General features: G+C 40.7%; 1 protein-coding gene across 1 annotated transcript; it reads right to left on the bottom strand.

Moving 5' to 3' along the window:
* On the bottom strand, positions 1 to 17,429 carry mrc1a (mannose receptor, C type 1a). Its single transcript, XM_075452901.1, has 30 exons — positions 17,246 to 17,429; positions 16,770 to 17,171; positions 15,729 to 15,902; positions 15,090 to 15,245; positions 14,894 to 15,007; positions 14,655 to 14,795; positions 14,365 to 14,544; positions 12,587 to 12,744; positions 12,359 to 12,475; positions 12,156 to 12,271; positions 11,916 to 12,064; positions 10,976 to 11,175; positions 10,769 to 10,884; positions 10,592 to 10,673; positions 10,353 to 10,497; positions 10,237 to 10,275; positions 6,920 to 7,083; positions 6,730 to 6,794; positions 6,521 to 6,621; positions 6,281 to 6,420; positions 5,838 to 5,943; positions 5,551 to 5,720; positions 4,710 to 4,815; positions 3,470 to 3,702; positions 3,222 to 3,387; positions 2,975 to 3,127; positions 2,777 to 2,893; positions 911 to 1,069; positions 793 to 825; positions 1 to 693 (listed from the first exon to the last, which is right to left on the bottom strand). Exons 1-30 carry the CDS (start codon positions 17,313 to 17,315, stop codon positions 461 to 463), a joined length of 4,305 nt encoding a protein of 1,434 aa, XP_075309016.1. The 5' UTR covers positions 17,316 to 17,429; the 3' UTR covers positions 1 to 460.

The raw sequence follows: 17,429 nt of genomic DNA on the forward strand, positions 1-17,429 counted from the left end.
TCAGCTTTATACATTTTCATTTATTTGGTACATATTTACATTATCATAGAAAAGGAGCAAGCTGATCAACAGCCAGTGAGGATTATGAACAAGCACCCCAGTTTAGGGAGATTTGTCAGTTTGCATTCAAAACATATTCACCTTTCTTGATTTAGAGCATGTAAATATTCCTGGTTACAGTGATTTAAAAAAAAAAAAAAATCTAAAACATCTCTACACATTTCATGAAACACATGATCATATTTAATTCGTGCTTGATTGTTATTATTTACATAATCTTGTGCCTAATAAGTGCGGTACCAGTGCTTGCAAAGGACTTAAAATGACAATAATCAGAATCTTTGAGACAGTTATCACTAGAAGATTTCTTTGACATCCTCTTCCTTTTAAAATGATCCAAAATAAAGCATGCAAATCTCTGATCATATCATTATGTTATTGCCAACCACCTTTGTTCTTTCTACGCCTGCTCATTCTGCTCTATGTTGGCCACAAGGCCTTTGGTGTCCACGGGGACTCGGTTAGGATTGTTTGAGTATAACTTATTGTCAAAAGTGCACTCTCCCAGCACAGGTGGGGGTATCCGTTTACGGAAGAGGAGGAAGGCACCAAGTCCAATTATGGCAATTACAATCAGTACTGTTGCCACAGTGATGCCAGCAGATCCATGTGAAGGTTCTTCAACACTATGTACTGAGGAGGCAACACAGACAGAAGTCGGTTATCAGTTATGCATATGAAGCTTGCAACATTTTACTCAGAATGTATTTAAAGTCGATTCTATTGACTTACCAAAAGATGGAGGCTTTTCTGTGGGTGGAATAACTAGAGGAAAAAAAAAGATAACAAATACCCTGTCTTAGTGACTGATAAGTCAATTAGAAATGAAAGAAGAACTGATTAAACTTACTTTTCATTCTTTTGCAGATATAAGATCTATATCGTCTGCAGCTGGTTGTACTCCACTTCCCGCTTTCAGACTGGATTTCAACGCATGAGTCTGACTTTGGCATTTCGTTTTTCCAGTTGGAATAGTCCACAACGCTGTTATCGATCCACATCCACTTATCTGAAACAGAGAAATGGCTCTTTAGTGACCAAAAGCTGCTCATTTGGCATACGATAAAATGTAACTTTAAAAAATATATTTTGCTGGTAAGAGTTGAGGAGGATAACTGTGTGTTTGAACAAAATCAATATTGCTGGAGGGTCGTAAAGAAAGTAAAAAAACTAGAAATATTTTAATGTAAGGATGGAACAGCATCTTCAGAAAATAATTAAAACTATTTCCTTAAAGTGTTGCAAACTGATTTTTTACTTTTGTCAAAACAGCAGTATATTATTTAAAAAAAAAACTATTTGGAATTTTTGGGATAAGTTACATGCAGTAGAAGAAAACACATTCATCTGGATTTAGTTCTTAGGTATTTGTACTGAAGCTTTCCCTTTCTGTTGCTATTATATCGTACATTTCGACTTTATTTCTTTTCACAAGTAAAACACAAACTATATATGATCAGTACTGGATACTTAATTTACTTATCATAAGATATTAAGCTTTATTAAAGGTTAAAGGCTCTTCAAACTAGCACAAATATCTTGTAGTTATACTCATTATGCTTCAGCTTTTTTATATAGTTATATAATATGAAATAAGTTGTGTATGGTACTCTGTGGTCTGAATATATGAATATATTGTAACATACTCTTCAGTTTTTTTTTAGTTTGCTTGCAATAACAATATGATATTAACAATACCTAAACTGCAAATACAATAGACTAACTCATCAATTGTTATGTCATCAGGATACTAATGGACAGCATGGCAACATTTATACCATCAAATATAGGTCAAACTACAACTTTGATATATTTATTCTAATGATTTCATAGGGAATAATAGAAAATAATTTGGTCCTTACCAGGTCTTAACATTTCTTTTTCAGATTTGTTGGTGTGCTTTGGATCATTGTTCTGTTGCATGATCCAGTTTCTGCCAAGCTTTAGCTGCTAGATAGATGACCACACATTTAACTAGCCCAAATCATCAGCCCCCCACCACCGTGCTTGACAGTTGGTAGGAGGTGATTGTGCTAATAAGATGTGTTTGGTTTTCTCCAAACATGCTGTTGGACATTATGACCAAACATCTCCACAATAATCTTGTCAATCCAAAGAACAGAAGTTTATTTGGTTTGTTCATTTACTACATTTCAAGCCTGTGCAGCTGTGCTGCAATGTTCCCTTGAGAGAGAAGAGACTTTATCCTGCAACTTTTTAAAACAAGCCATACTTTGAAGCTATTAAATCATAGGATATACTTAATTTATCAAACACTGCTTCTGCATCTTGGCTTCATTTTTGTTAAATAAAAAATGACACAGTGTAATATGTAATTCTGTTGTTCATCGAAAATTACATTTACCTCATTTTAAAACCTAGTAAGAACCAGATGAGTTTTTTAATTATGTCTTGATAAGTGAAGCCCAACAATAGAAAGAGGGTATACTTTCATTTATAGGGTTAGGGTTAGAGTTAGGGTCACTTTTCCGGGACGGGCTCCCAACATGAAAACACAAAACCTGGTTAATTGCAGTAGTGCATGGAAAATACAAATTCTTGGAGGTTAGGGTTAGGGTTCTTCAGAAACTCTTATTGTGAGAGACATTTTCCCTTTTATCATAACATTTAAAATTTTAGACCTGAATGGTTGATAACTGAGTTGAAGTGATTACGGTTAAATGTTTTGGCTGAAAACAGTTCCAGTATTCCCTACCATCATGTGACTTGTAAAGACCAATCCAGAAGCTTTTGGCACCATCCTGTAGGAGCTCCAAGTTCTGCTGAATGAACTTCCCCTCACTAGGGTCCTCAATACTCACAAGAGAAGCACCTGACAACCACAATAGCATTACGTTAGAACCCACAAATATTATAATATATTAGTTACTTGGTGAAATTCTTCATAACTTACCCATTTTCAGACATTCAACTGAGGCATGGGCCCAGTTGTCTACCTGAGAACTGTGGAATGAATAACAATGGCCTCTGAAAGGTATCCAGGTTCTTTGCTTCGTTGACTCCGGACAGTTGCCGGGAAGCTGTGGCGGCTCAGTGGGAGGTACGACTGAAAAAAAGGCACAAGAATCCATGTGTTCTCAGAAACTGTTATTGAACCATCCTTAGTTTTTGTGTATAAAGTAACTGAGAGACCATCTGACCTGACGACTTTTTGCAAATGGAATAGTAGGTACTGGTGCATGGTTCTGTCTTCCACATGTTGTCGACATCAATGTACACACAGCCATAGTTGTTTTTTGGCTCATTTTCCCCCCATTTGGTAAACGAGAGAAGCCAATTATCAACCCACTTAAAGCGGCCACCAGTCTGAAAAGATATAAAGTCCTTTGTGTAAGACCAAAAAGAAAGTTTAAACTTAAAATCATTCTGTAACAGGTAGACTCTTTACCACATTGCTATTGAGGCCAATCCATACAGGCTCATTGTGCTTGGCAGTCTGCAAGGCCATGTATGCCTGGATTACAGGGTCCAGGATGCTGGCCAGATCTGCATCATCCGCTTGGCACTGTCTCCTAGCCTCATCCCATCTCATCTTCTGGGCTACCAGTTTGTAGGAGTCATTGCCAAAATTATAAAAAGTCTTTGGTGACACAGTGGTGGGTCGGACTTCAATCTGAGAATCTGAATAGACAAGACATATTAGTTGGTACTTGACAAGCCTTCCTGCTTTATGAGTATCAATTATTTGGATTTTCAGAGTTCAAGGGAGCTAGTGAGCCCAGAGCTGCTCATTGTTAGGGTACATTTTGAGAAAATTTCATCACTTGACATTTTCTGGCAGTGACTGTGACCAAATAGCTTAAAATAACAAAAATAAATATAACTTAAAGGTGGGGTAGGGGATCTTTTTCTGGAGCATTTTTTTACATATTGCTTGAAATACTCTTCACACCCTCATTGCAACCAATTAATTAAAAGTTTTGACACAAATATGAAAAGTTTTAGTGGCCTCTAGAACGTACAATCTAGGAAAAACACTATCCAATCATACTGAACGGACCGTTAACGATGATTGGATTCTGATGCTGTCTATCAAACTGCAATCTGCTCCTCCCTCCCCCTCCTTCCCCCTGTGCGCGTACCCTGCTCCGTGAACGAATTACGTGTCCAGAAGCTTGGCAGGAAGCTAAACTAGAGCCAGCTTGGCTAGCACCTAGCATTATTAAACATATAGTTAGCATATACTAAATACTAAATACGGCAACGATCGATGCTTGCTGTCAGAACAGCGCTCGTGCACCTTCGTGCTCGTGCGCGTTCATGTACTCTAGAGGCGTGCCTTCGGGGGAAAAGTGAAGAAAAGGGTTGGGACTTTTTACCTGTGTATTTTCAAAATGCAGCTTCGCTGGACTCAAAATCCAGGATCTCCTACCCTACCTTTAAAGTCTTTTTGTTTGGTTAATCTCTAATTTTACATGATGCTTCTCACCCTTTTCACCCTGGATAAAAAAATTAAATAATCCACTTGACTAAACATTGAAAACAACGTTGCATGATTAACTTTAATCCATTGGGAAATCAGTTTATTGACACCCAGCTGTGAAAAATAACAGACATTTTTATCAAAATTTATATTGCCGCTGTATCAGTGTTCTTTATGATTGTATGGCTTTGACAATGTTACTCACCAACATTTTTTTTACAGATGAAGCCATGTTTTGAGCTACAGTCCTCCACCTTCCACTGTCCTTTTTGTGTGGTGATGCTGCCTACCATGATCACACAGTCAAACAGCTGTAAGGCAGAAAAGGGTTAAAAGGGTTAAGGGTAGCTCTGTGTTTTTCCCTTACAACCTTACAAATACAACTGTATTTATCCCAATGGGGAGAATGTATGCATTACCTCTGCAATGAAGGGTCAAGAGTCAATTACACCAATAAATGGTAATGATAGTAGAAATTTTTAACTATTTTATAAATTGTCAGATGATTTGAACTGTAACAGTGTGTCACAATTCACAAGTTCATCTAATGTTTTTAATGGCTTATTCTTAATCAGAAATGTAATTTGTAACTAGCCAATTAAAAAGATGAACATTTCTCTTTGCGGTGTAGCCAAGAAAAACTATACGCTGGAGTGAAATGGTATGACATGATCAAAACTGCAAATCTACTTTTGTTACTGTTCGTGTAGTTGGATCAGAAGAACAATTTTCTCAGTAAAAATTGATTTGGTAATTAAAGACCAACTTTTAACTGTTGACTTTAAGACAGGAGCTCATATATATTCTTTACAGCTGCATTCATATGTTTATTATGCTGGGTAATATTAGTGAGATAAAGAAAAAAAGGGTTAAAAGTAGATGCGAGTGGTATCAAGTTAGTTCAGTTGTAACAATTATGTTATGCTTCTTTTCAAGCTATTTGCATGCAGATTAGTTGCTTTATGTCATTTTATTGTATTTGAGCATGTTAGAGGTGTAAATGCAAGAAAGAAAGCTATAGACATATAAGCTGCATTTGTAACAACCTCTTCCGTAAAGTAGTATCCATTATGCCTTGATGTGGGGTGCCCTTTGGCCCAGTTGGTGTATGAAATGCGTTTGCCGTCTGTCCACATAAAGTGCATCTCCCAGTTGATATCATTCATGCCAATCCACAAATCATTGTTGTAGAGCAACAACTGTGTTGTGAGGAATGCTGACAAGAAAGACCCAATAATTCCTTCACTTATATGGAACATTTAAAACTTTCAAACACAAAAAGAAGCGGTTTTGATCTTTAGCAAAATGTTGCAGCATGGCTGATGTAGCTCACCTTGCTCTTTCTCGCTGACAATGGATAACAGATTTCCTCCCTCTTGTTGGCAGTGTGTCCTGGCATCATGCCAGTTCTTACTCCCATTCCCCTTCAATTTGTAGCACTGTGTAAACGAGATAATTTTGCTCACAGCTGACCATGTTCATTCAAGCTTGGTCAGAAATGTGTGTTATGCTTTTTTTTTTATGCAACTGGATATCGTTTAATTAGAGTTCTGGAAGTGGGAGTAATCCACGTCTCTTAAAGATACAAAGAAGAAGAATCTTTTTTAGTGCTTCACTGGGAAAATGATATTCAGAATAAGATAAGTAGAAAAACAGGTATTGCTCTGATGAGCAAAACTGTGATTATTCAGCAAAAACAGTAATTACAGAGTGAGCAGAGTTAAAATTGATATACCATACAAATAATCTGTGTAATATGTAGTTATGCATAATTACCTTTCCTTGGAAGGCAACCCATTCAGGTCCACATCCTCCTTTAGGAACTGTAGTTGGTTCCATTGTTGTATTCAGAAAGCTACCGCTTCTTTTGCAAATAGAGGGAAACTCCGTACCACAGTTAATATCATTCCAGTGGCCTATGTATGCAGAATTTAGGGAGGAAAGTCACATGTGGAAATCGCCAGTAGCTAATATTTACCAAACTAGATAAGGATGGAGTGTTTCTAAATTACTCACCCATTCCTTTGTAAAGAGTCACACAGTTTTCATCATTGTTAGCGAAGTTGGGCTCATTGTGTTCCCATGCAGTGTAAGTTACAGGTGTCCCATCCAGCCAGCTAGAAACAGAAAGAAGGAAAGAAAATGCCAGTCATAGGAGCTGATGAGGCCACCAGTAAAAAGCCAATATTCAAAGTGTTTTGCTTTAATATTGTTGTTTGATTTACCTAAATGATTTATCCAAATTCACTGTCAAGCCAATGTAGTACTGGGTTTGAGAAAGCTGTGCTATCTGTTAAAACACAAGCATTAGAGGGACACTTTTACACATTTATAGAAGCAGGTCAGGAAGTCTGAAAGAATTTGACATGGTGCCCTTTTTACCCTCTATATTTGGTAATAAAATGTATTTCTCACTTGTTTCCAGAGGAACTTCCTCTCACTCTCCCCCGTGATGACTGCAAGTTCACCAAAGTTTCTTTTGCAGTAAGCTCTGGCTTCTTCCATTGCTAAATTGTCTTTGTTGATGTAGTAGTGAGTGTCATTGTATATGAGCCATCCATCGTCTGTGGTGTTGTATACTGCAAAGAGAAAAAGAGTCTACAACAGTGAGAACTGCTGGAGTACTTCGAGCCAGAGATATCATCATCTGTTGCTGGATTTTTGTGTTGTTGTGTTTTGTAAAGTCTTGTTTGTCTTTTTGTCTTTTTGGTTATGCTGTCTTTTGTGAAATTCTACATTTTCTCTCTTGTTATTTGTGAAAAGTTTTGTTTTTCTCTTTATTGATTTGTTTTTGATTGTGTCGTCCTTTGCAGGTCAGTTTTGCTGTTTTTTTTGTGTGTGTGTGTGCATGTGCATATTTGACCGTGTTCATCTCTTGCTTTGGTGTTTTGCATCTCAGGGTCACTGTACATAGTCTTACAAAACAGCTCTTTCTATTCTCATGATTTATGTATCAGGTCGTTACTACGAAGCAGGATAAAAGGTTTAGTAAGATGACTTCAGGTTCTGTTCAGGATTTTCAGTTTCTCAAAGCTCGTACTTTTCTTACCAGGATGTATCGCTGTGGCAACTTATGCTGAAAACTGGACCGTGTTAAGTTCAGAGATAAGAGATCAGCTTTCCTTCTTGCTATTCTTACAGCACCTGTGTTGCTTCTCAATCAGCTTGAAAATTTGAGTTGTTATTGGTCATTTGATGCCAGCTCCGCCTTTTTTAGTTGAACGCGCATATATATCCAATGTCAGAAAACCTGGGTTGACTCACTGAATTAATAACCAGTATTTTAGTACTGCTGCGCAAGAACTCTGTTAGTTGTTAGCATTAGTTAAACCAGATCACCTAAAGATACTCTAGATACTGTATGTTGAATCTGCTTCATAACAGGTCCCTTATATTAGATAAATATAACCTCAGATGAAAAGCAAAACAAGACATATTAGAGTGTGAGTACATGTGTGAAAAACTGTCTTCACTCTGACTGCTTCCATAGAAATTAGGAGTGTAAGTAGCACCCACGTGCTGCTAATCAAAGGCACTCGATTAAATGATCATCAGTGTTAGCACCTCTATAAAAGCATAAGTTTGGTTAGTTTGATGGTCTGGAGCATTCAGATGTGTGTTAACTCTACAATTAGAAAAAGACTGAACAAGTATGACTTGTATTGAGGGGTTGTGTCACTCCATGGTGAAGTTTTGTCTCGTTCCATTTTTTGTCTCCTGTTTTATTTTGAAAAGTAACTCTCCTCTCTTTTTCCTGATTGTTTCCACCTGTTCCCCATTACCCCATGTGTTTAAATAGTCTGCGTCTTCCTTTTGTCCTGTGCCAGAGTTTTTCGTCCTATCGATCACCCCAGCTGTATTCCAAGACCTTGACCAAGCTGTAGTCATCGTTGCATCGTTTGTTTATTTGTCCTTTGCCTTCTCGTGAATGATCTTTTGTTTACATCCGTCAGGAGAGATTTCGTGTTTTTGCTTAGAACCTTGTTTTACGTTTTATTCTAAGTGAGTTTTTGTTTTCCTCCCTTTAGAGTGATTTTGATCTAGATATTTCATTAATGTCGGCATCTGCCATTAATCTATCTCTGCTTCTGAGTCCTGTTTCGAGTCCCGGCCTGATAGGTTGCAGGAGAAAGCCTCTTCTCTCTAAAAAGAACATGGCAGCACAGCTGCTAGATTTGCAAAATTGCATCTGAACAAACCACAAGACTTCTGGAACAATGTCCTTTGGATAGACCAAACCTAAATGGACCTGTTTGGTCATAATGCACAGCAGGATCGGTGACAGCTAAAGGTTGGCTCAAAGTGGATCATGCAACGGGGCAATTATCCCAAACAAGGCAGCAAATCTACATCAGAATGACTAAAAAAAAAACCTGAAGGGAGCTATTATAAACAAAAGTCTGACATCGTATAGAAAAAAATTACTTCAAGTTTCTGCTGTTAATAATGGTTCTACAAACTGTTGAATCATGTGGTGGACACACTGCTTCTGCATTTTGTCTCACGTTTTGTTCAATAAATAATGAGTGTAGTATTTCTTTAAGGCCCGGTCACACATCCCTCCACGGGCATATCGCGGCCGAATCACGGCCAAAAATTTCTGCCCGTGAAGCAGACGCTGTGCAAAATGTGCAAAATTGGCTTACCCGCGGTTTACCTGTGGTATGCCCGCGGAACAGACGCCGGCGACTGTTCCGCGTCCTTATCGCGGGTGAAGCGCGGCGGTACCGCGGCCTACCACGGGTATAATAAAGCAGCCGAACCGGGCTGTAGAAATCATAACCGCTCAAGACACAGTCCCGTGAAGATGGCACCGAAGAAGAAGCAGCGTGCGAGCAAGAAGCCGAGGGCGAAGGCAGCAGATGAAGGCAGCCCAGTGCTGTAACACTGTAACACTTGGTTCTGATGCTGCTGGAGCAGCAAGACGAGGTCATTACTGTGACGGGGATCCATGTTCACCCCTTGACGTCTGGAGCACAACTGACGAATGCTCGGCAAATCGCGGAGAAAGGCGTTTGTCCGTGCTTACACGCGGTACACACGCTAACAACGCGGTACAGACGCGGAACAAACGTGTTATGACCGTGCTCCACCCGCGATTACCCGCTGATCCTACCGCGTGTAACCACGTCTTAACCGCGGCCGTAGCACGTCCCAGCACGTTCGTTCCGCGTCTGTACCGCGTCTTTACCGCGTGTGTACAACGTGTACCGCCCGCGATTACCCGCGGTCTAAAGTTTTGGGCAGCCCAAAACTTTTTCGCGCGGCCAACCGCGTGTGAATTTCTTACCGCGTGTAACGACGGGTGAAGTACGGCTGTATCGCGTCTCAATCGCGACCTCAAAGCGTCCAACAGCGTCTGCTTCACGGGCAGACAGTTTTGGCCGTGATTCGGCCGCGATATGCCCGTGGAGGACATGTGTGACCGGGCCTTTATGTTCATCTGAAGCTTTCTTTATCTTATTTTAAGACTTTTATTATGTCCTGAAGAGGATGTGCTTTCTTTTTCACAAGACCGGAAACCAATTATGTTAAAGATTATATTCAAATATTGATATTCATCTAAATCTAAATAAAGACACAATCATAAAGCTTAATCGTCACTGCAATCCCTTCAAGTATTGTTGCTACATTTCAAACAGGGTGCCGAAGTGATTGATTGATTGACTGACTGATCAACATTGTTTGGCAAAAGAAATGCAGTAAACAAACAGAACACTGCTGAAACCTACCCACTTGAACTGTGACAGGCTCAGGTTTGGGAGTTGCACCTGAAAATAGAAGTACAATCAGACTCACATATCTAAACAGCAGGGATAGGCCTTAGTTAATCCGAATGAGCTTTTACCTTTACGTATCTGACAGATCCAGTTGTTGTAGCTCTCACAGTGCCGATCATTCCAGTGCTTTCCGTAGTAAAACTTGACTTCAATGCAGTGTTCATTATCATTGTGGTTGTTTGGTTCCCCAAAGTCGAAGTTCTCAAAGCCATACTATGTCACAGTTTTTGGACAAATACATGATTAGGTCAGGGTTTGGATTAGCAGGGAGGAAATCATTTTGTGATTGCAGTGAGAAGCTACATACAGGCGAGCCATCACTCCAGGCAAAACCTTCATTGGGACCCTGCAGTCTGAGGCCGATCCAGAATGTTTCTGACAAATGAGGACTTTAAGGGAGCAGAAAACAAGATAACTGATGATCACTTGAACTGCCTCATATGAACTCATGTTATGTACAAGCTGCTGGTGCAAGCTAACATACCTGGAAATTTCCAGGTCCTCCTCACTGTGTATGCTCATCAGGTCTCCACCAATGTCCTTGCAGAAGTTCAGAGCGTCGTCCCAGGTCTTCTTAAGTTCATCTTTTTTTTTGTAAGTCTTTTTTTAATTTGTGATAAAAACGGGTTACTTTTTTGCTCTTTTTTATAAGAAGCGCTCACTTCAAAGATCATGTCAGTTTGTCACCTACTTTATAGCAGATATTTCTTTCGGCCACGGGGTTCCAACCGGGAGCACAGCTCAGGGCCGGGGTGGTGGGAGGAGGTGTTGTTGGCTGTACACCCTCTGCCTGCTTCTTGCAAATATACTTCTCCTTTCTGCTGCAGGCGATAACATCCCATAATCCAGCAAAGGTCCCGGTTGTCATGGCAACACACCCCTGTTTTCTGTCTTTTGTTGAACACATTGAGAGAAAGAATAAAAAAAGAAAAGAGGAATAAATGTTACAACCAATCAAACACAGTGAGGAAAGTGTCATTGACTAAATGATGATTTTGGGGCATTGAAAGGCAAGGCACATCTACAGCCGTTTAGCTGCACTCCACTGACAAAGACGGGATGATATTTTACAAGTATAATCTTCACCATGTTAATTTTTTTTATTTGCCCCATAGCATCTTAAACAGCACTACATACTAATTGCATCTGAGTCTTTTAAAATGCCAGAAATCTCGCTGGAACTTTTTTATTAATTGATTTAAATCTTCAGATGACACAAGAACATTAAGAAAAAAACAAGAGTTCCAGCAGCCCATCTTTCTCCACAGGGTTGAACAGATATTAAATCTTATATTTCTTAATTATCTGTTAATCCAGTCTACTTTTAAAAATCAAAGAAAATTCTAATGCTCAGGCCACTAAATGGATTAATTAAAGATTTAATACTAAGTCCCTGAACTCCAGTCTTCCTCACTTGACTGACTTTTATTTTATATTTTATATTATAATATTATATTATATCCCCTCAATGAATTGTTTCATTACTCTCATTAATTAATTAATATTGTATACGATATTATATAGGACATCTCTATATTTACTGTATAGCACATAAAAAGCAGCTTGCATAAAGATAAAGCAAAAGTTTTTTTTATAGATAGATATACAGAGTTTAAAAATGTGTGCTCTACCTGGCATGCCCACATTGAAATGAGTGAAGGTGACCTTTCTTTTCGTTGTCCATATAAAATTGTGCCTGTCCGCTGTGTTGGAAAAGCCTGTCCAGAAATACTTCTCTGGTCTCAAACCCATCAAACTGACCAGGAAAGCATTCTCATATCTGCATTAAAATGCAAAAAATTTAAATTACTTCAAAATAAAGCCTTGAATGAATTGATTGATTAATTTAATTAAAAACTACAATTAGTTACCTGTTAGCCACGTCCACCAGGTTAGCACCAGCCTCCGAGCAGGCCTGCTTCGCCTCTTCAAAAGTTTTTGTCTCAGTGCCAATGTTATAACAATATGACTCAAACCTTGTGGAACCCTAAAAACAAAAAATACTTAAGACTAAATCTAAAAAATGCATTTTTTCATTCTTACAATCCTATTTACAGTAAAGCACATCACTCACAAGCTGACATCCTGGGTTGACTTCCTCATGGGTGCCTCCAGATGGTTTGGTGGAAGCCTTCTTCTTACAGATATACCCATATGTCTTCTCACACATGTGATCTGCCCACTTCCCATCCTACATAAAAGATGAACAGACTATGAGAGCAGAACAAGTGTGTCCACAAAGGAAAGTGTTTTATGCTTAAAAAAAAGGCCGTCTTTTTGCATTTGGACAAAACTGAGTTACCTTTCCACTGATGATGACACAGTCTTCCTGATAGTTGGTGGCATGAGAAGGCTCATCACTCTGCCACTGGGTGAAGGTGACATGGGAGTGATCAGACCACTCAAACAGCATCTGGTTCCTCTGATCGTTCAAGCCAATCCAGAACACATCTGTTGGCCCTGAAGTGTGAAATGTACACATGGACGTTGAGTAGACATGTTTCAAAACTCTTCAAAAGGACAAGAACAAAATATTAATATTCAAAAGTGTGCACCCCCTGGTCTCTACACCAAACTCCACGGCAGCTATCGAGCGGTGAATCGAGAGCTTCGCCTTCTGGCTCAGATCCTTCTTCACCACGACAGGCCGACGCAGAGCCCGCATCACTGCTGACACCTTACTGATCCGCCTGTCAATCTCCTGCTCCATTTGTCCCTCACTCATGAACAAGACCCCGACATACTTGAACTCCTCCACTTAGGGAAGGATCTCATTCCCAACCCGGAGAGGGTATTCCACCCTTTTCCAGCTAAGGACCATGGTCTCGGATTTGGAGGTGCTGATTCTCATCCCAGCCGCTTCACACTCGACTACAATGAACCGCTACAATGAGAGCTGAAGATCACGGCCTGACGACACTAACAGACCCGATTCTGAGGTTGCCAAAACGGACCCCCTCAATGCCCTGGCTGCACCTAGAAATTCTGTCCATGAGATTTATGAACGGAATCATTGACAAAGGGCAGCCTTGATGGAGTCCAACCCTCACCGGAAACACATCCGACTTACTGTCGGCAATGCGGACCAAACACTGACACCGGTCATACAGAGACCGAATAGCCCCTATTAAGGGGCCCCTAATAGTCTCCATACTCCCGGAGCACCCCCCACAAGACTCCCCGAAGGACGCGGTCGAATGCCTTCTCCAAGTCCACAAAACACATGTAGACTGGTTGGGCGAACTCTCATGCACCCTCTAGGACCCTGCTGAGGGTGTAGAGCTGGTCCACTGTTCCATGGCCAGAACGAAAATCACACTGCTCCTCCTGAATCAGAGATTTGACTATCTGACGGATCCTCCTCTCCAGTACCCCAAAATAGACCTTGCCAGGGAGGCTGAGGAGTGTGATCCCCCTGTAGTTGGAACACACCTTCCGGTCCCCGTTTTAAAAGAAGGGGACCGCCACCCTGATCTGGCAGTCCAGAGGAGCTGTCCCCGATGTCCACGCGATGTTGCAGAGGCGTGTCAACCAAGACAGCCCTACAACAGCCCTACGACAGAGTTCTTCAAGGCAGGAGCCTTCCTAAGGTAAGCCATCCACCCCCGGGGCCTTGCCACCGAGGAGCTTTTCGACCACCTCGCCAACCTCAGCCCCAGAAATGGGAGACACCGCATCCAAGCTCCCTGACTCTGCTTCCTCATTGGGAGGCGTGTCGGTGGGATTGAAGAGGTCCTCCCTACCGACTCACAACATCCCGAGTCGAGGTCAGTAGAGCCCCATCCTCACCTTACAGGGTATTGACGGTGCAAACCCCACCCACCTCTGCTTTCTATTATTTAAATTTCTATGACCATTTCCCAGCCAGGTTATTGCAACTTCTTCTTTTCTATAAAAGTTTATAGTTAAAAGAATAATCACATGTAATGTTTGGACATGAGAACGTATACTATTGCTACAGTCTTTACTCTCTGTATGAACAAAAAGTTGCATATTTCCCAAAATAATTCTTACAGATTTTACACAAAGGGGCTCTTTGTTTTGTTGTTGTTTCATTTGTATAACTTATTGTAGACTTACTGTATCCAGACTGAGATATGATGAAGCTCTGCTCCTCTATATTGTGTATGCTGGCCAAATCTCCTCCCTCTTTGTGGCATGCAGCCAAGGCATCCTTCCACATCTTTTTATTTCTCTCCAGGTACAAACAGTTACCTGCATAAGGAACCCAGTGACTGGGGCAGAAGCTGGGCGCTTTGACTGTGGATACACACAGATGGAGCTAAGGAACATAATCAACTACGGTTTGGACAGTAAGGACTTACTTCAAAAGTAAACCACATTCTGAGTGTGTTGGATGGGGATTTTACTGTGTGGTGGGGGTAGACTGGTAGAGTTTCCTCTTCGACAAATGTAGCCAAGTTTCTTGGTGCAGGTGCTGCTCTCCCACTTTGAGGCTTTTGCAGCATTTAGAGTTGCACAGGTGAGCCCAGGTTCTGAGGAAGGATGACCTGTTGGAAACATTGGTTCATTGATGATAAATGAGAGAATTAACTTAAGTTGCTCCAGTCATTAAAAACATATCTTACAATAGAATTTCTACACTAACCAGGGGCCCAGTTTAAGTATCTGAACGGGTTTCCATTGCTCCACTGCCATCCGCTCTCAACATCCAAGCTGTTCAGCCCAATCCAAAGAGAGGTTCCCAAGTGATTTGTCAACCCTTTGTCAACACATGAATATGACAGCAATTCATTTTCAACAATATGTCAACATAGGTAGCAGACACAAACTTAATGTTGTACCTGCAATGTATGACTGTTCGTGTAGTTCTACGATGCTGAGGAGATCAGCTCCCTGCTGCTGGCAGCTCTTCCTAGCCTGATGCCAGGTCAGCACTGCCTGTGCATTCCTCTGATACTGAACCCCTGTGACTGGGTCAGTGTCCCACCCAGTGGAGGCTAGATCATATTAAATACACATAACTCAACAAGTTAAAACCAAAAATAAAATAAATTGTTTACACTATTACCTTAAAGTAATGTTGACCTGTTGACAAAGAAGGACAATAAGGAGGTCAATAAAGTATCCAGCTTGATAAACATCTACATGCTTATCTAGGAAAGAGCTTTTTCATGAGGGGCTATTGTAAAGGGAGATCCCTTTATTTTCCTGTTCCCTTCCTGCTCCGTTGTCAGGGGAGAAGACAAGAGGAAAACAAGGACAGTGCTGTGTTGACAACATGAGAGGAAGTGGTGGTGTTGTTCTGCTGCGGGAGAACAGGGGAGAGGGGTCAGAAACCAGACCTGTAAGCACTAACCTCTTGATAGGAGTTCTTTCGTCAATCAGCAAATTGTGCAAAGAGTTTGCAACTCTTTAGGAGTGCTGATTATTATAGATATACATTGACCTTTTGAAGGTTAATTAATGTAAATGTTACTCACCTTTGTTTGGACAAAACCCCCACTTTTTTACTTTGTCATAATCTCTGTCCGTAGCACACCACAGCTGTCCATCTGTGCGACCTTCCTTTGTGCATTCAGCATACCACTTCTCATGGAACTTAAATGGGAACTGACAGGGGGCTCCAAAAGCATTACCCCCTATCGTGAAAGTCTCTGAGGAGAAACAGATCACAGATTTAAAGATGATAAGAAACTATATGGACATGTTGTTACTACATTATGAGCATTACTTTCCTTATGCTATGACCGTTTTCTAGGATGGATTTCCTCATGACTCTGGCAGCTGGTTGTAGGTTTTCACTTCCATATCAAAGGTTTTCCACACCAATCTTAAAAAGCTGTTTCTTAATGGACTTGTTGTCTTAAATGCCAAAGCTAAACTGAGCTTTTTTTATATTCGAGTGGGCTGGATGAAGAACCTTAAACAAAAAGTACAACAAAATATGCAAAAGGTCTAATTCATGATGCATGACGTGATGCTGTTGCTTGATTTGCCTTTAGATTGCTCTAACTCATGAAAAGGACTGGTTGTGAACCAATTCCAAATGTATTCAAGTCTAACTTTGATGCTAGAACTCTGTGAACCCAACAGCCAGCTATGCATGGCCAGTTGTGCCACTCTGGACAGTGTGTAGTGCTGGCTGCACGTGCACCAAGATACAAATGTCTCATCGTTATCAGCTGCACTTATGGGTCTTATGTGGTAAAATTTCGCTCCTCACTTTATAACCACAAACCATTTCCCTGAAGGTGGAATTTTTTTCACAATTATTGAATTTCCACACAAGTGATCATTTATCAGAAATCCCTTTTTTTCTGTATATATCACATTATTTTGTTATCTGAATTAAGTTTATACAGTATATATTTTCATTGTCTGTTCAATATTATAATAAAACACTGCTGAGGGACTCTCTGAAACACCTTTCCAAACCTCCTAGAAAGCTGCTGCACCCTCCATTTTAGCTCCCACTGTGGACAACATTGTGGATTTGTCGATTGTGGACAAAGAATTCCTACCTTGAAACCCTTTTGAACAAAGATCATTCTGAGTGCCAAATAGTCTCCAGCGACTCCACACCCCTGAGCCTTTGTAGATCATAACATTCGTCTCCTGGCGGTTTCCCCAGTTTAGGTGCAGGTCCTGGTCTTTTAGGCCAAAAAGGGTCTCGTTCTTGCACTGCCAGTGCTGAAGAATATTGTTTTCATCGCATTCAAAGAGAACTACCTTCACCCAATCTTTTATCTCTGTGGCAGCCAGGCACAGTTTGAGGGACAGACTGAGGAGGCGGGACTCAGAAGCCCAGCGAAACTGCTGCTCCTTGGCACGTGGATTACATGGAGCCAGAGTTACTGAAGTGGCTTTCTCCACTTTTACGCACTTGCTGTGGTCCTGGTTGAAGATCAGGAAGGTTCCACTGTCTGGAGAGGAAGTTATTTAATTACTCCATCACAGTCAAACTTACTGAAACAAGAAATGTGTCTGGAGTACTTACCTATATCAGCGGTGATGCAGAGAACTTGCAGGAGACAGAGAACCACAGCAAATTTCAAACAGGGTAACATCCTCAGTCTCTGGCTTGAACTTGGTTGTGAATGTGGCTGTAGGACAGATTTCCAGTCATGAAAGAGGAGGTCTGGTGTGTTCAAAGGTGTATGACAGAGTGCAGTAGTGTCACA

This window comes from Odontesthes bonariensis, chromosome 20 (genome assembly GCF_027942865.1).
Source record: "Odontesthes bonariensis isolate fOdoBon6 chromosome 20, fOdoBon6.hap1, whole genome shotgun sequence".
Classification (NCBI taxonomy): domain Eukaryota; kingdom Metazoa; phylum Chordata; class Actinopteri; order Atheriniformes; family Atherinopsidae; genus Odontesthes; species Odontesthes bonariensis.